The sequence below is a fragment of the Cricetulus griseus genome, assembly GCF_003668045.3.
Source record: "Cricetulus griseus strain 17A/GY chromosome 1 unlocalized genomic scaffold, alternate assembly CriGri-PICRH-1.0 chr1_1, whole genome shotgun sequence".
In the NCBI taxonomy this organism is placed as follows: domain Eukaryota; kingdom Metazoa; phylum Chordata; class Mammalia; order Rodentia; family Cricetidae; genus Cricetulus; species Cricetulus griseus.
Genome location: NW_023276807.1, coordinates 5,596,871 through 5,616,375, shown reverse-complemented (window position 1 = coordinate 5,616,375; position 19,505 = coordinate 5,596,871). Strand labels below are relative to the sequence as shown.

The window sequence follows — 19,505 nt, the reverse complement described above, 5'->3', positions numbered from 1 at the left end:
GCGGCTTTTGGCGGAAAGATTTATCGTAACAAGTCTGGGAGAATTTATATAGAGAAAAGATCATTGCCATGACTCAAGTGCAAAATATTTGGGGAAAACTGAGTGGGTATTATCTAATTTCCTAAATAGATATAAAACATAAAAAAGTAAAGATGAATGATGAGACAGCAGCTATTAAAACCAATGTAAAAAGGATATTTTCATTTACTGAGAACTCAGATTACACACATGTACACACACACACACACACACACACACACACACACACACACACACACACACACACACTCAATACTCTCTAGTGGCCTAAAATTTAAATGAAAGGTACAGGCATTAGTATTCCAGGGCATTGTAAGTAGAAGGTTGACAAGGTTGCATTATGATCCAACCAAATTAAATTCAAGGTAAAGTCCTTCAAAAGATTGGGAAACATTTTAGTGCTGAAGGGTACCGTGTGCCCTCGCATGCAGCTCTCTTCAGCTACTCAGCATACAAGTTGATGGAAAAAGATGAGTGACAAAGAAATTATTACAGCACAGTATGGATGGAACTCTGGTTCACACCAGTGTGAACACTTGCTTGTCGTTTCTCTATATCACTGCTTTCTGAAAGGGAAGTATTTGGTTCATCATTCCTTCCCTCTTAATCATCACAGACCATCTCATCTACTTCACAAAGAAAGCAGTAGTCATAAGGCATTTTACCTCTCTGCCCATGATCCCTTGACTATCAGCTGTTTCTTTACATGGAAGAGTTACATTTCTGTAACGTTCATTAATGCCTGCCATTTCCCATATTCCAAAGTATATGAACATTATTTGTCAAGCACCATTATTTTTATTTATGTACCCCTGTGGGGATATGCCATGTATGTGGGTGCCTGAGGTGGCCAGAGGGGGTGTCAGGTCCGCTGGAGCCAGAGTTACAGGGGCTTGTGAGCAGCTTGGTGTGGATGTTAGGAACTAAGCTCTGGTCCTCTGTGACCTGGACCAACAGGTCTTTCTTTAGTTACAGGTTCCTGAGAGAGGACCAGGAGTTCAAAAGATTAAGGGATAGAAAAGTTTGAGATCAGGAGGTCTTGAATACACTATGTCTTATGCCAAGCAAGCTTATTAAGAAGAACAGCTTCTTACATACTATTTTGTAGGGGAAAATGGGACAGAGTCAGCAAAAACCCAACATAGTATTATGGGACAGAAGTCAGTGGAACAGAAGCTAATTGAACCATGTTGCACAAAGGTAACACAGGATATCTAAAGGACTTCAGAAAGGAGGCCTTGGGATTGATAACCAATCGCCCTTAGGGTAGGAAGAATTGAGTTCTCAGGCTCTGAAACCACAGCTCTTCAATGGCCCCAGGCCATTACTGGCTCAGCCAAGAATATTCCTGGTTTTAGAGAAGGAACTATGTTCCTTCCATACATCGGCCTGGGAAGTCCCAGGCTATTACTGACTCTGCCAAGGAGCTATGTTTCTTCTCCATACAATAGGGTCTCAGGGATCAGCTTAGCCCTCAACACTCTGGAAGAGCAGCAAGTGCTCTTAACTACTGAGCCATCTCTCCAGCCAAGTTTTGTTTATTTGTTTTGAGATAGGTTCTAACTACAATTCAGGCCAACCTCAAACTTGACATCCTCCTGCAAATAGGAATTAGAGGTGTGTGTTGCCATGCCCAACTTAAGTAGATTTTAATAGACACATACCTCTACCTCAGATCTCCCCTGTGTATATCCGCAGAGCCATCTGCTTCCTGGAATGTTCATCAGACATCTCTCCCTATCTTTCCTGCAGTTGGACTGTTACTTCCGTCCCTCATTGTGTCCCTCTAGAACCCTTTACTGCAGGGCATGGACTTCTGTTTATCTGAGGCTCAGATCTAATGCCTTTGATGCTGGCTTCTGGGAAGTGTAGTGGGGGTAACCTGAGAGACTGTCTTCTCGGTTGGTTTGAATCACAGGTTCAACTGCATTTGAGTGCACTGTCCTCACGATGGTCAAAACATCTGCTTGCACTGTGGGTGGATCCATTTGGTATTGAGACCATTGAAATAATAATCTATTGTATTGCTGTACTTTGGGCTTCAAATTCATGCATTTGCCTGTATTTTTAAAGCAGAAAAGCATTTCTTTTTTAATTGCCTGCATAGGAAACAATATTCTCCATGGCTGAAATTAGATCTGGAATCATAAACACAACCAGCTAAAAGAATATGTAAACTATTAAACACATTAGATGATTAAACTAGATTGGAGAAATGGCTGCGCTAGACTGTGAGCAAGGGTATTAAAGTAGTCTGTCTCTCGTAGGCCTCTCTTCCCACAGTGGATGCTTTTTGAGTTCACTGGATGCTGAAAACTACAGCCAGTACCCAGCTCTCTATGTGTTGTGCTTTCCCCATTACATAGCCACAATAAGGTTTATCCTATGAATTAGGCACAATAAGAGCTTAAACAACCGTAATTAGTAATAAAATACAGCAGTTATAGTAGTATATAAGTTAGGTGGATATGTCTCCATCTCAAAATAGCTGTATCACATTCATCCTTTATCCTCAAGTAACTGAAACCAGGAAAAGCAGAACACGACAAGAGGAGCTGCTGTGAACCTAAGCCACTGGTCTTGTTTTTACTCATTGATGACACTTTGTAAAGCAATGCATTACCAGAGTATAATTGTTGAGTAATTATATTTTTCAAAGGTGAAGCTCTGCTCTCCTAGCAAAAATAAACTAAGGTTTTATGGAACTTTAAATTGCTATTTCTTACCCATTAAAGAGTAGGTTAAAGTAGTTTTTACCCAATTAATTCAGAGGCAGTTCAGAATGTAAGTTTTACTGTTAATTGGGTATTGTAATGTTTTCTTTTTTTTTTCTTTTCTTTCTTTCTTTTTTTGCAACCTTAGTGGCAAATTACTGTAGAATGTTCTGAATTTAAGATTCTCTGAAGGCAGGGAGAAAAATGTGGGGAGGATGGCTTTTGTGTGAAGGGGATTTTTAATGTGTGTGAGACAGAAAATTCTCCTGGATTAATGTACTTGTAAGTTTTGAGCAGAGATGATTAGTTCAACCTTGGTTGGAAGACCTTTTTTCTTTGTTTCTGAATGCCTGTTGACTGAGGATGTTTTATTAGAGACAGTGACCTGTTAAATTGCTGTTTAATTTCTTAAAACTTTCTTTTCTTTCCATTTATGTCCCTTAGCTATTAAAGCTAATACATACCACAGTTGTAACAAAAAAGAAAAATGTCCAAGCCTCAAGACAGGAATCATATACAGAAGATTTTATTAAAAAGCAGATCGAAGACTTCAACATAGGGAAGAGGCACTTAGCCAACATGATGGGAGAGGACCCGGAAACTTTTACCGAAGAGGATGTTGACGTGAGTACAGTTAAATCCGATAGGAAAGTGACTCTGCAGAGCTGTGGATGGCACTTTCTTTGGCATAAGCCCTTTGGCTCTGTAAGTTGTACACCAGGTTATCAGAAAGGGGAAGGCACCTCTGGTGTAGCAAGTTTTTCTTCCTTTCTGAGACTTCACATTATTTGAGTAGTTTTTAAAATGACTAGATCTTTGATCAATTTACTTTGGCTTATTTCCTATTTGTTTCCATCATCTATCTCTCTTCCCTGTGCCCTTCTCTTTGACTAAAGTTTTTACTACTTGGAACCATGATTTCAAAGAGACATGCCGGTCTATTTGAAGCCTCACAAAGTATGGTAACTTTTAGATCTTATCCAGAAATGAATTGTTTTCTTGATTGTGATTCCGAATCATAGCTACTGGGAGTTTGGAAATGTTGCTTTGTTGTGTAGTTTAGATGATTACACGTGTGACAATAGAAGTAGAGTTGAGGAAAATGCCATCAGTAAGTTTTCAAAGTGAGGATATGTTCTGTGTTAGTGTTTTGCCTGCATGTGTATATGTTTACCATGTGCACAATTGGTGCCTACAGATGTTAGAAAAGGGCATCAGATTCCCTAGAATTGAAACTACAGATGGTTGTGAGCCATCATGTGGGTGCTAGGAAATGAACTTGGATTCTCTACAAGAGTAACAGGTACTCTTAGCCTATAGACATCTCTCTAGCCCCTGAATTTTTTTTTTTTTTTGAGAATTTCTTACATAACATCATTTCTACCCTTCCCTCTCCCCCCCAGGTCCTTGGATGTACCCCACTCCCTTTCAAATTCATTACTTCTTTATTGATTTACACATAGGTACACACTTATATGTGTACACAAACACACACACATACCCTATTGAGTCCATTTAGTGATGCTCTTGTGTACTTGTGTTTAGGACTGACCATTTGGGATTGAATAACCTATCAGGGGCTTGTCCCTGGGTAAAAAAGTGACCTGTCTATCTGTCTACCACCTTCCCCCTCTTCCCACCCCACATCCCCAGCAGCCACTGACTCCTTATAGGGATGGAGCCTTGCCCCATCCATACTGGCATATTGATTGGTATGATTGGTAGTATCATTAGACAATCTTGTTTAGCAATAACATTGTTGGATTTCATGGGTGCTGTTTCCCTGTTCTATCTCCAGGATCGGTCCTCTGACCCTTATACCTTATAGTCTTTCCACTCTCTCACTCTTCTTTGAGGGATAAGTGTAGGGGTTGCATTGTAATTTATCAATTGGGCTTGTTTACCCTTTTCTACACTTTAATCCAGTTGTGGATTTCTGTAATGGTCTCCATCTGCTGGAAAAAAAAGCTTCTTTGAGGAGAGGTGAAAGCCACACTCATCAAACAGGACTGGAGCATCAGCTGGGAGACAACAGCCACCCGTGGAGAATGGAGAATGCTGGGCAGGGAATACTTTTAGTTTTGATAGACACCCCCAAGAGGGTAGCAGGGGAATTCAACAACTCTAAAGCTGCATCTGATTTTTTAAAAGCAACATCTAACTTTGTTTTATATTTTAACTGAAGAATAACATTTTTTACCCATTTATTATTTTTATTTTTTTGTAATTTAATTTTCTGAGTGATGTGGATGTAGTCTGAGAAATTTATTTTTCATTAGGTAATTTTGTCATGTTGCAGAGTACTCTTACAAACTAAGAAGGTTATGATATTAGCCAATGTAATTTATTGGATCACCGTCATATATAGCTTTTGCTGTTGCCTGAAACATTATTCAGCATGTGACTGAGTACAGTTACCATAGGGGTTGGTTCTAAATCCCCAGCATACCAAACCAAGATCTCATATAAAATGGCTATGATATATATATATATATATATATATATATATATATATATATATATTTCATTCTGCACATCTTCCCAAATGCTTTAAATTAATCCCCAGATCAGTTATCAACCTTATATAACATAAGTCATTTACATTTTTACCATGGTGCAAAAATTTAGAGAATAATGAAGGGAAAAAGAGTATGCAACTTAGATGCAGTGTATTTAAAATGGTAGTTGAATCCCTAAAGTACAGAGAATTGGCTGGATTGCTAATTTTAATTCTTATGTTTTTGCATTTTAGTTTAATTCCTTTTTTAAAAATACCCTTAATTATTTTTAAATGGTACAGAAGTTCCTCATAAAGCTCCAGATCTGCATTTTTGATTCAGTTAAAAGAATGTCTTCTTTGTATTTGCATGAGGTAGGACCTCATTTATTTCAGGCTGGCCTCAAACTCACCCTGTAGCCAAGGATGACATTAAACCTCTAATCCTCTTGCCTCTCCTTTCAAGTCTGATATGACAAGCATGCACCATGTGTTAGGCAAGCATTCTAACCAAGAGAGCTACGTCCCAGCCCAGAAGGATATGTTATTGCCCTTGGAGGAAAAGTGATTTAACAAAGGGACCTTATAATTGCTGTTCTGTCAGTATAGCTTATGATAACCTAGAAAGCATCTGAGAAATGAAATGTTGGCACTTGTCTCAGATAATGTGGGTATTTCTTCATTTTCCTAAAGACTAAGCATCATGCACACACACAAAACAGAAGATGTTCCCACTTGAACTTAATGGTCTTTCCTTGTTTAGGCTTCATCTCACAGCCATGGATACTTTTTCCATACCCCCAATTGTAGGCATCTCCTTTCTTTTTTTAAAGTATATGCGTTTTAAAAATACTTGTTTATTTTTTGTTTGTGACTGTTTTGCCTGCATACCTATATGTGTAACCAGGTATATATGCCTGGTGTCTGCAGAGGACAGAAGAGGGCATTAGATCCCCCAGAACTGAAGTTAAAGATGGTTGTAAGTAACCAAGTGGATGCTGGGAACTGAACCCAGGTCCTCTGCAAGAGCAACAAGTGCTCTTAACCACTGAGCCTACCCCTAAGTGTCTACTTTCTGTCATTTACTTGGTTGGGACATGTATAAGCTGAGTCATACAGCATTCAGTCTTTTGTCACTGGCATTTTTCATTTAGCAAAATTGTTTCAAGATTTGCTCAGTTTGTAACAGTATCTTCATTCCTCTATGTTACTGCTTTTCTACTATTGGGATGGACAGCATATTGTTTACTTACTCATCAGTTGACCATTTTTGTCTGCTGTGAATACAGCTGCTGTGAGCATGTATGCTGTGACTACACATTTTTGTATCAACATTCTTTTTATTTCTTTTAATATTTACTTATATCATTACTATGCCGAAGCCATGAAGATTGCCCTCCTGTTTTGATTTAGGGGTTTTATGATTTTACCTTTTACATTTAAATTGTTGAACAAGGTGTTCAGCTTGTTCTTTTACCTGTGGATGTTTAGTTAATCCAGCATCATTTGTTATAAGGAATTGTTTTACCCATTGAATTCCTTTGTCATTTTACCCAAAATCCACTGTGTATACATGTGAAGGATTTATTTCTGAGCCCTCATTTCTGTTCCATTATCTATATTTTTATTCTATTGCCAATGCAATGTAGCTTTGTAGTGCATTTTTTTAATTTATTTATTATGCATACAACATTCTGCTTCCATGTATATCTACACACCAGAAGAGGGCACCAGATCTCATAAGGGATGGTGTGAGCCACCATGTGGTTGCTGGGAATTGAACTCAGGACATCTGGAAGAGCAGCCAGTGCTCTTAACCTCTGAGCCACCTCTCCAGCCCCCTGTAGTGCATTTTAAATTGGAAAATGTAGACATTCTTGTCCTCCCTCCCCCTACGATAATTAGAGTTACTGTTTACCTCTTGAATCTGTATATGGAATTTTAGGAGTAGTTTGTTGCTTTCTGCAAAACAACCACCTAGAGATGTGGCTTGGAACTTGCTGGATGGCTAGACCAGTTTGGGAACTGTTGCTGCCTGAAGGTTAAATTCTGCCTATGAGAGCAACTTGTCTGGCTTGCTTACATTTTTAGTATCTCTTAGTAGTATTTTATAGTTTCCACAGTTGATGCTTGGTGCTTGGTAAGTTTATTTCTTTGTCTTAATTTCTTTTTTATAAAAATCCCATAACTAGAATTCTTTTCTTTCTGTATTCTTCAAGTATGTAAGTTGATTTTTTTTCTATGAAGTATATTTGTTTTGTATATTGGTCTTAAATCTGCAGTATTGCTGAGGTGATTTACTGAGTCTTCGGGTTGATTTCTTAGCATTTTCATTATACCATCTTCAGGGAATACATAAAGCTTCATTATTTTCTATCTGAATACCTTATAATTTCTTTTTTAATCTACCCTTTCCTAGTTGAACTTGGGATGTGAGTTCAGACACTCCCATCTTGTGCAGGAACTTAGGAGAAAGTGTTCATTGTTTTACAGTTATGTTTGACGCGAGCCATAAATGTTTCATAGGTACTTCATCACATTTTGCAAGTTATTTCTCATACCTAGTTGTTGAATCTTTTTGTTGTTAACATGATGAATATTGCTTAACACTTTTTCTGTGACCATATGTTGTCTTTTATTCCATTAACCCACCTATCATGCTAATTAATACTCAGATATTAAAATAACTTCTGTGTTCATGAGATAATTCCACTCCATCAGTTTGTGTAATTTTATGGATTTATGGATTTGTTTTTTGAGCATTTTGCTGAGGATTTTTGAGTCTGATACCAGTTCATAGCTCTTTGAATTTAGGGTCTGTTTTTTCAAGACAGCGTGTCACTGTGTAGCTCAAGGGGGGTTTGAACTTCTAATCCGCATGCAGCCTCCAAAGCAGTGGTAGATTATAGGTGGGTGCCAGCATGTCCATGTTAATTACCTTTTGATGTTCATGGAACATAGTAGCCTTTTGGAAGGAAGAAAATCATTCAACGGTTTCATTGTTCTATCAAAAGAATAAACGTTTTCTAAAAGCATGACAGTGAGGAACCAGGAGAGAACATTCCAAATCTGCTGTGTGACTTAACAGGTGTTAATGTTAAATGTGGTCTGCAGAGAGGGCTGGAGAAATAGCAGGGAGATGATGTACCAGCTCCTTAAAGCCAGTGTCTCTTTGGACTTTAAAATTGTTTCTTTTCAGCTTGTTTTATTTTTATTTAATCAAATAAACAGAGTTTATCCATGGGGGGGGTAGCGTTTTCACACTATATTAAAAATGAATTATCTTTTTTGGAGTTGCTCATTCATTGCTTAAATGTTTGCTTTGAATATTAGTTTGGGAAATCATAACTATTTTTTGTGTTAAATTTATATACTGTAGACATGGCCTATGATTTCATTTAGTTATCTAGTTAAAAGTTCAGGCTAACTATAATTTATTCATAGGTAAATTAAGTGATCCTGAGACTATTATTTTATATATTTTCTTAGAAATTGACTTTCCATATTATTTTGCCAATGCTAAAATAGCAAGGACTCCAAACATTATGTTATATATCTAGGCAAATATATTTAAGACTTAAAACAACTTTTTATGGAATAAAGTATCATAAAATGTTTTTGTCAAGGTGTCAATGACAGATACACATTTGAAGACCATTTAGTCTGTTGTTTTAGTAACCTTTAGCTTTAGTCAACTAAGTAATGAAATCATGAATTATGGTGAAAAACATCCTTTGTTTTAATAGACTCTTAAAATGGAGCTGAGGAGGAATTTAAATGGGAGGAATTTAATGCACAGCATGTAGAATCTTCATGTTGTATTGGTTTCATTCTTGTGACAAACTCACGGGAGTTGAAGCAATACAGGAAGCTGTAGAACCTGGGCTGAGGGGGCCTTGCAGTATCTCTAGCACTCTGATGTTTAACGGGTCAAGTCACATTGATTCTCTCATCAGAGTATAAGGAGCATGTGCATAAGACAGTGTTACTGTTCTCATCACTGTCAGTAGTGAGGAATACAGTATACTGCAGCTGGAACCATTACATAATACCCCAGATGCCTTTGTCACACGGTGCTTTCCCCAGGCGCCTTTGGCAGCATCACCTGAGATACTCTTGAGTACTGTGATTTAACGTTGATTGATTTTAAGTGGAGATGCCTGGTTTCCAGTAGGATGATGTGGCTTACCTAGTTCCATATCCAAAGGCTCACATGGAAGTGAGTGTTATTTCCTTGATGCCAGTGACATAATTCTGCTGTACTAGGCTGGGTTGTGTGTGATTGATCAGCTTCACTGATTCTCACATTTTATTACAATTAACTCTTGGCCTTTTATTAATTTTAGTACATTCCCTTTGGCATTTTAGAAGGAGATGTAAAAGCAAAAGCAGACAGTGACAACCAACTCTCATAAAAGCATTACAGTTATCTACTTAGTATGGTTTCTGTTCCTATTATCCCCCCCCCCCCGAGACAGGGTTTCTTTGTGGCTTTGGCGCCTGTCCTGGAACTAGCTCTTGTAGACCAGGCTGGTCTCAAACTCACAGAGATCCACCTGCCTCTGCCTCGCAAATGCTGGGATTAAAGGCGTGCGCCACCAACGCCAGGCTTCCTAGTATTTCTTAAGAGACTTGTGTATGTGTGTGTGTGTGTGTGTGTATATATATATATATATTTTTAATATATATATTTTAAGCAGCCATTGCATTTGCTGTTCTGTAGTTAGACAATATAATTTTTTCTCTATTGTGTTTTATTTGCAATATATTAATTAAAAATAATACTGTAAATTTTCCCTTTTTCACTATGATCGGGAGTTGAATATTTCACAAAAGCAGATTTTTCCAGTTAAAGGAAAGGAACTACCACATACTGAAAACCTGTGTGTGAGATGCTGTCAAGGAGTCTGATCCACTGTCATATTCAATCTTCACAAACAGCCCCGAGATGTCTTCAGTTGTGGAAGATTCCGAGTCAGTGAGCGGCCTTTCTCTGAAGACTGTGCTCTGCAGTTTCCAAGATTAGTTTTTAGGGTTAACAGTTTCTGAAATTAATTGCTGTCTCATTTCATAGAGCATAGTGAGTTTAGTGTTAGCCAGGTGTGCCTCAGGACTCCTCCTGCTATTTCGGCTGCTGACTCCTGGCTGGGCTGGCAGTACCTGTTTGTCCCTGTTGTGTACAGCCAGGCTTTGCTCTCTGGCACTGATTCTTGCCCTCCCTTTTGCCATCGAGTGTGAACCCACCTCTAGTTGCTCCCTGCTAGCAAAGCTTTTGGCATAACTGAATTTGTCAGGAATGTGAATTACAACAGAGAACAATTGATTTTTAGTTTACAAAGTTACCTTAGAGAATTGAGTTTGAATAGAAATCTGGCTTCACTGAATGTCACATAAAATTTATGTGTGAAAATTATATTCAGCTAATATTACTAGTGCTTCTTATAAGACATTTATTTTAGAGGGTACTAAATATGTTAGCAAAAACACAAAGAAATCTGGTGGATAAGTTTGTTGAAATATAAACAGTTCTTGACACTATTGGTATTAACTTTAGAATTCTATCACTTGGAAGATGTGCTGTTTTTAAGGCTACAGTAATATATGTCCTGAATTTCTTAGTAATCATTTGCTATATCTAAGTGTGCTGGTGCAAGCCTGCAATCCCAGTATTTGGAAGAGGGAATCAAAGAGATTAGGAGCTCCTGCTCAGAAGCTGGACCAGAAGGCCAGATACTGCAGACAGTGGTGTGTGTGTGTGTGTGGGGGGGGGGGGCGGCGTAATTGTCCTGGCTGTCCTAGAACTCACTGTATAGAGCACACACTGCCATGTGTTGATGGGTGTGTAAAATTATTTCTGTGTATGGCAGTTCATGACTGTTAGCAGGAATCTGTTAGGTGCAACAGTGAGCTGAGTAGGTTGTACAGTGGGAAGGAAAGGCATCTCTGTGGGCTGTGAAGGCTATAAGGAGCTAACAACACATGAGTGTGGGGTGACACATGACAGTGCAGGTGCAGCTGCCTTCCTGAGCCCAGGGCCAAGGATGGCCAGTTGGGTGGGAGGAACCAGGACTTGCAGATCTTCTGGGCACAGAGCAGACATAAGCAACAGTGACTACTGACTGCCAGTCTGCAAGGTCTCAGTGAGTCTGTTAATCTTTTGTCTGCCTTGTATTACAGGCTACTAGATTTCCTTCTGACTAAACACATGGTAGTGATAAATCTTAGGTTGGAGACATTCATTGACTTATTAACTATGGTGAACACAGACGTGTGCTCATATTTACTAATTCCTTTATTTGGGAATTAAAAGTTAAGTTCTGCATTACTGTAGAATTTCAGGAAGAAAGCCAGCAAACTGATGTATAACACTGCTGAATTCTACCAATTACTTTTTAATTGGTATTATAGACCTCATTCTAAAACCAGAATGTTTTATTCTCCTCAGTGTGAATGTGCTGTATGAAGTTTCTCTAATTGATTTGCTGTGCCCATTCCATTTGATGTATCATTTTTCACAATATTTCATAATTTGTGCTCACTTCTAATGAACAGAGTCGTTAGGACAGGCATGTCTAAGTACAACTGACAGCTAACATTAGGTGCCAGATGCAGTTTGTAAAGCTATGTAGAACTGTGGAGAACAGTTTAAATAAATTAGCACCTGTACATTAGTCTCACTTGCTGGTAATTTATAAGCGAATCAGTAGAGATGACATTTAGGTAAGTCATTGATCAAGTTAACAGCTGCAAACCCCCTGCCCAGCTGGGATACCTAATTAATAGAGATTGCATTGCTGACCTGGTGCTTCTCCTGGGCTGAGCCTGCAGTCCATTTATACTTTAGACTGAAGCTTGAGAATATAGTCAGACAGAGTGCCTTCATTTTAGGAAACTGTTGGATTGCCATAATTATGGCTAAAACAAAAATTACATTTTTAAAAGGAGATACTAATATTTACTAATGATGTTAGCTTATCACATGGCTTAAATTTTTACAGTTTACATTCTTTGTTTCTTTTGTCAGCCCTTTCATTTGGGAGTCAGATTAGACATCCATGTCAAACTTTAGTGTATGTACTAAGTATTTAAAGGGTAAACTTAAACTGAATATGTGTTCTACTTTTTTCGTGTGTGTGTGTGTGTGTGTATGTGTGTGTGTGTGTTTGGGAAGGGGGACAGCAGTTATTGAACCTAAACTTTATGTGTAATAGTTTTTTAGCATGTGACATTAAAACATCAAAGAACTTTGCCAGGTTAAATTCATATGAATTTTGGGACTTCGTGTAAGAACTATTAAACTAGTACCCACAAGAAAACCCCTTCTGTTTTTCTGTTCCTCAAGTTAATATTTTCTTTGGGTGAATTTAAACCTGACAGCCATACTCATGGACTAGAAGAGAAGTTTTGTATTGTTACAGGTATATTTTCATATATGTTGGAGTTGGTTAAATGCAGTGTATTTAATACAGACCATGCCCAGAGTCTGGCCAGTAAATGAGAAACAATCTCCTAAAACACATTTGCTAAGTCAGAAACAGGCATTCAGCTAACAGTATCATGTGAAGCTTCTTGAAGAATCATTAGCAGAGTTCCAGCTGCCACCCCCAGTTTTCTTTTTGTGGAAGGTTTGTTATTTCCCAGTTTAATTATCTTTGGTGGGCTTAGGAAGAGAATTGTGAAATTTTGGTTGTTTCTGTTATAGTTGGTGAACTTGTTTCAAGTAGTCCCAAATCACAATTTGGAAATGAAACACCCATTTTAAAGGTACTTGAGAGAGTGGCCCATTTACTCTCATGACTCCTAACTACCATGAGCACTGGGGAATCGAAGGGCAGTGGTAGTGAATGGACAGACTCAGGCCAGCAGCACATTTCCCTCATTATCCCTCTTGTGGGCTTCTGGCTAGCCGGACTTCACCCATCATAAATCTGACATTTTACATTATCCATTATGCCAATATAGATGTTTTGGAAGAACATAATATTTACCCAAATTAAGAATTTTAATTGACAAAGCTTTCTGTCCTCAACTAGTTTTGTTATTTAATCTCTATAATAACTACTTTATTTGAAATAACTATTTGGGCAGGTATGGTAGTGGGTACAAGTGGTACTATCCGGAAAGTTAGGTATTTCTAAGTTTAAGTAATTATCTTGAGTGTAGGTTGCTTAGAAAGATAGTTATGAGCAGGCGGTGGTGGCACACACTTTAATACCAGCAATCGGGAGGCAGAGCCAGGAGGATCTCTTGTGAGTTCCAGGTCAGCCTGGTCTGCAGAGTGAGTTTCAGGATAGCCAAGGCTACAAAGAGAAACTCTTGTCATAAAACCAAAAAATAAATAAAGAGACAGAGATAGAGAGTTATGAAATTTTGGGAGGCTTACAAGATGCAGTTTGCTGGAAGAAGTGTATCACTGGAGACAGGCTTTGGGAATTTAAAAACTCACCATTTCAAGTCACCCTCTGCTTTGTGCTTGCAGTTCAAGACATCTTCCTGCTCCAGTCACTGTGCCTGCCACTTGCTGCCACATTTTCCTACCGTGACAGACCCAAATAAGCTCTTTCTATAAGTTGTCTTGCTCATGGTGTTGAAGCAGTTGCAGGATTGAGATACTAGTGAGTCTGGACAGAAGTCTCCGGAAAGGGGGCTGTTACAGAAAGTAGATGAGTACATCTAAGGATAGGGTTGGGGCTGGGAACTGAGAATTAAATATTGGCCTGGATGCCACCATATCTTGTACAGTCTAATTTAGATGACCCATTCATATTAATTTGCTCACAAATGTGACAGCAGTTTGCATTAAGGAACCCTTTGTGATAGCCGTAAATTGATGACAGCAGCAGGATGGGAAGAAGACAGTCAGGTTTTCGTTGACAGAAGTAGCAGAGCATGGCAGAATGTGGAGAGCATTGCACTCCATAAAACAGGGGAAAGTAACTTGGAGCCCTGGGTGTACAGGGGCTTCGCTTGATCTATTTCTGGAGAATGTCCTAGGTGTATAAAGGGGTAGGAGCTGTAGTGTGTCAGACAGTCAATAAGCACAGGTCCTTGTTTTAGAGGAGGGACTGACTGGTAAGAAAACCAGATGGGAAGTGCTGTTGTAATAGTAACTGAACTGACCACTCTATTTTAATCTGTTTTTTGTTTGTTTGTTTGTTTAGTTGTTGTTTGTTTTTGTTTTTGAGACAGAGTTTCTCTGTAACCACCCTGACTGTCCTGGATCTCACTCTGTAGACCAGGCTTGCCTCAAACTCAGGTCAGCCTGACTCTGCCTCCCAAGTGCTGGGATTAAAGGCATGCACCACCACTGCCTGGTTTTAGTCTGTTTTATACATCAGTGCCTGAATCTGACACTATAGATTCTTTGTCTCCTGACAGAATGAAGTTGGAGGCTATGTCTTATTCTTCTTTCTAACCTGTCAAGTGCCTAGAATCAGTTTGGGGTAAATAGTTAAATAAAACTTTATTTCTTTGGGAATTTTCTTCTTAATTTTACTGCTAAATAGTTGTGTGCCTTTTAAGCCAGAAAATAAGTAAATCTTTGTAATCTGAAAGAGGATATTCCAGAATTCAATCTCAGGTTTCAGTTCTGAATCAAGGTACTTTTGGATTGTGTATTGTTACTTAATTAAGGATTCATCTGTAAAATAGAGTTAATAAATACATGTCTTATTCTTAAAATAATATGAGGATAATATAGTTTCTATAAACTGAAAATTTTATGTTTATATAACATTTACTAAGTGCCCATTTAGCAGGCCTTTTTAAAGTATATTGTTTAATTCCACAACCAGCAATCAGATTCCTAGAGTGATGGTGAAGCACATAGCCTCTGTGCTCATGTCTCCATCCTGCTCTTGTTCACCGCTCCCTTTCTCTGCAGTGGAGTGTAGTCAAGGCTTTCCTGTTTATAACACCTAGGGGTCTGCCCAAAACATACTGTAGACTGTTCAACACAACACTAATGAAAAATCTTGTTCTTATTTATTCACTATCTATTTTAACAATGCATTCACTTACATTTTAACAACTGTGTGCTAACTGGGAATTCAGTGAACCCAGAAAGCAAGAAAATTATTTTTTCAGTAAAGCCAGTGAGTCCTTTGTTTGCTTCGGAATTTATGAAAAAAAAAATCTACATAGAATGCCCATAGGAGATGAATGGAAGTAATAGGTTAGGTCATGTCAGTACTATCCCATGCATACTAAACAGATGCAGGCAGCATGCTGAGAACCCGTCTTTTCTGTTTGAGATATATTCTTACTTGATTTACAAACAACTGGCTTCTTTTATTTACTGCTCTCATTCTATTTTTATCCATTCCCTCCCTTTTTTATTTTTTAACTAGATTATAACATTGGGTTTCTCTCTTTAAGTTAGATCTACCTTTTGATTGAATTTCAGAATATTTCCAGCAGGTTCTTTGTTCACTTGTTTTTGTATTTGAAGAGATTGTTTGCATCCTAGCCATTGTTGCAGTGATTTTCTTTTTGTTTTCTAACCACCCTCTCCAGGTAATTTTCTCATGATTTTTTCAAGGCTTAGCATCATGCTTAAGAAATATAAAAGTTTGGATTCTTACATTTGCATTTCCCTTTAGGGTTATTCCATGATCACAGGAGTTAGTCAGCTTCATGCTTTCAAATGATGCCAGCAATAGCCTGATGATCATTGGAGGATGAATGGCCTAGGAGCTGACAGGCATGCATAGTCTTCTGTGCCAGTGTGTGCTCTTCTAACCTAGACCTTGCTGACAACCTTGGAGTTGCTCTGTGGACAAGGCCTTGTAGATGCTATAGGCTAGAGATGGCCTTCTTCAGATAGGTTGAATGTGAGAAAGTCTGTATTATTTAAAAGTTTCTGACATATTTTCCTACCTTTTTAACTTGGAAATGTTTCACATTTCCATGAAATTTGAATGCTTATATGCTCTTCACATAGATAAATCTGACAGTATTTTCCATATTTCCTTTGCCTCTGTGTAGAAAAATTTTGACTGGTCCATCGGAAATCAGGTTTCACAAAGCTTAACTCCTAAGCATACCAGTAAAACACCTAAATATATACCCTTCAAGCCATTATCTCCCACAGTACAATTGTTACTTCTAATAGAGCAATTCTATACTGTCGTTTATGTAAGTGGTCTATATTTAAATTTTCCAGATCGCCCCTGGTTGTTTAGTATTTCAGATTCTAGACCACCTGTGCAGTTGTTGCTCTCTCTGGAGTTGTGCTTGCCTCCTCATGATCAGATTTAGAGCGGATGAAGGCAGTCCTCAGCTGACAGACACCAGTACAGCTTCACCCTGAGAGGACATAGTTTCCCCTGTTGGTGAAATTGTCCTTTGTCTTTTGTAGTCACACTGGAGCTCTTGTGAAAGTACCCTTTTCCTTTGTCCCTAGCAAGTGATCTAGAGGCTGAAGGTTTGAATGAGATATTCCTCACAGTCTCTGCATTTGAATACTTGGTGCCCAGTTGGTGGCACTGTTTGAGAGGCTTAGGTCTGGCCTTGTTGGAGGAAGTATATCATTGGAGGTGGGGCATCAAGTGATAAAACACTAGTTTGATCTCTGTTTCATGCTTGTGGTTTAAGATAGGAACTCTGAGCTGCTGCCCTATTTGCCATGCCTGACTGTCACCATGCTTCCACCCAAGGATGGTGATGAACTTATTCCTCTGGAACTGTAAGCCAAAATAAGTTGCCTTTGTCGTGGTGTTTGTCACAGCAATAGAAAAATAACTAACACAGGAGGGTAATATTTGAGTCTGAGTTTTCTGGTCCCTGATGGCATGTCAGCCAGGGCCTTTGTGATCTTTGCCTGAATTATGACTAGCTTGGAAATTGTAAAGTGATGGGCTTTCTGCCTATGCCATCTCTTCTACTTTTATACTTAGTACTGTTCTGTTAAGTGGGTTTCCTTTTTTCTTTGCCCCTCACTCCAGTGTGTATGTGTACTTGCCTACTAGACTGACATATATATATGTACAGCCACTCATTAAGTGTGCTTTAGGGTATTGTCATTCTTGTTGATGTTCAAATTGTCCTGGGGCGGGGGCTGAAATTTCGAGTAAGCCAGGAGTTCCGAGACCTGCATGAGAGGAGACACTGCAGTGGTGCTTGACTAAGCATGGTCAGCCTCATTCCTTGTGAGAATCGCACAGGAGGACTTGTTTGAAAAGCATACTTTAAAACTCACCAGGACCAGGGTAGATCAGTGTAGAATACGTGTTCATTGTGAGTGAGGGTCCATGTTCAGTCCTTAGAACTGTAAGGCAAATTAAGAGATCACCTAAAAATACCAAGGGGGCCATGGTGAATGCTCTGCCTTCCAGGTCCATGTGTTGAGAGCTCTATATCATCTGAGTGCTGTTTAAGATGATAGGACTCTTGGAGGCTGGGGCCTGCTAGGTGAAGTCAGTCCTTTGGGGCATGCCAGAGAAGTGCAAGCCTTGTCCCCAGCCCTTTATTTGTTTCTCTCTTCTTCCTGGCCACCATGAGGTAAAAAGCTTGCCACACTTTCCCGATAAGTCTGTTGGCTCAAAACCAAAGCAGTGGATCTGTGTTGGCTCAAAACCAAAGCAGTGGATCCGGCACAGCTTACTGAAATGATGAACCAAGGTGAATCTGTCCTGTAAACTGATTCTCTCCAGTATGTCACAGTGAATGAAACACAAGCCTGCTAGTTGCAATGTTTGGCCCTGGCCTGGGGTTGAACAATTACCTGGCACAGTGGCACAGGGTTTATGAAAGAGCACCTCTAGTTTGAGGTTGACACTTGAAAATTGTCTATAGCCAGGTTAATGGCTGCACATTTTGTTGTTTTCTTTTTGTTTGGGGAATATATGTTTAGTAATTGTGCTTTGCCATTTGAACTGACAATGCATACAAAACTCTAGCTCAGTGTCTGGTATACAGTAAGTATCTTGGTTATAAATTGAACATATTTTTATAACAGTTGTTAATTAACCTTTGTATGTATTTTCAGAGAGCTATTGCTTACCTCTTTCCAAGTGGTTTGTTTGAGAAGCAAGCCAGGCCAATAATGAAGGTAATTTTAACTACTTGTTAAAGAATGTCTTTTATGTGGTATAGAGGTTGCCTAATAACACTTTACATTTATTTTACAGCATCCTGAACAAATTTTTCCAAAACAAAGAGGTAAGGTTGCTCAAGACTGAGATGGCTCATTTTGTTTCTTCTTTACTCCAGTTTTGGGTTACACATCAGGAGTTTTGTCTCACTGGATGTGAAGTAGGTCAGAAGTACTCTGTATAATAATGAGTGGCTAGGGTGTGCAGATTTTGGTAGGATATGAAAGTTAGATCAAGTTAACCATTTTGTCTGTTAATATCACACTAATTACTTGCATTCTGCATTGCACTAGCTTCTATCTATAAGGAAGAGTTTGTGGGTATAGGTCTTGCTTGTGTGAAGTCTTTGTTTCTCCTCCTTTAGAAACATATTTATACTTACTATAGAGTGTTAAGCCTTTTTGTTCTTCTAGTTCTTTGCCTTAGCTTCCTGTGTAGATGGAGTCATAGGCCTGTGTCCCCAGGCCACACTCAGCTTAAGCCTCATTCTGTCCTGGTGCCTCAACTTCACTCTTTTTGAATACCTTAGAGAGAGAGAAAAAAAAAGAGGGGGGGACTAGTGCCTCAACTTCACTCTTTTTGAATACCTTAGAGAGAGAGAGAGAAAAAAGGGGGGGGGGACTAGTAGGAACGCACACATGTAAGTCAGAAGACAGCTTGGAGTAATTGATTCCCTGCTTGTACAATGTGGGTCCCAGGGCTGAAAAACTCAGGTCATCAGACTTGGTGGCAAGTGTTTTACTCACTGAGCCATCTCTCAGACCCTCCCTTCACTCTTTGAAGGAACTTTTATTTTAGATTTTTACAAATATTTTAAATATATTTCTAAATGTGCCCTATGTTTCCTATTCTCAATTCTTAGATATGATTGGTTATAACATACAAAACATTCATTTCAAAATTGGGGGGGAAAATGAATGAATGTTATATGCAAGTGCACACCAAGTTTGAAGATACAGTGTCATTTATAGTCCAATCATCTGCATGAGCAGAGTTAACTTGTACTGGTTTCTTTTCTGATAAATGTTTGGAATAGCAACAATTTGTTCTTCCCCTTTTTACTGACTTCTCTTTTCTCCAACTCCTAAGGCTTCTCACCAGTTCCTCTCTATCTCTTAGTTCTCTTAGTACATCTCTACAAGTTATGTCTCTTCTGCCCTC

General features: G+C 38.8%; 1 protein-coding gene across 1 annotated transcript in view; it reads left to right on the top strand.

Annotated features, from left to right (window-relative positions):
- Nucleotides 1-19,505, top strand: part of Mrps9 (mitochondrial ribosomal protein S9) — a 53,699-nt gene that overhangs the window by 8,540 nt on the left and 25,654 nt on the right. Inside the window, exons 2-4 of the mRNA XM_027386742.2 lie at nucleotides 3,198-3,377; nucleotides 18,239-18,301; nucleotides 18,381-18,411. Of these exons, the coding sequence (XP_027242543.1) occupies nucleotides 3,198-3,377; nucleotides 18,239-18,301; nucleotides 18,381-18,411 (274 nt within the window). The remainder of the gene's footprint in view (nucleotides 1-3,197; nucleotides 3,378-18,238; nucleotides 18,302-18,380; nucleotides 18,412-19,505) is intronic.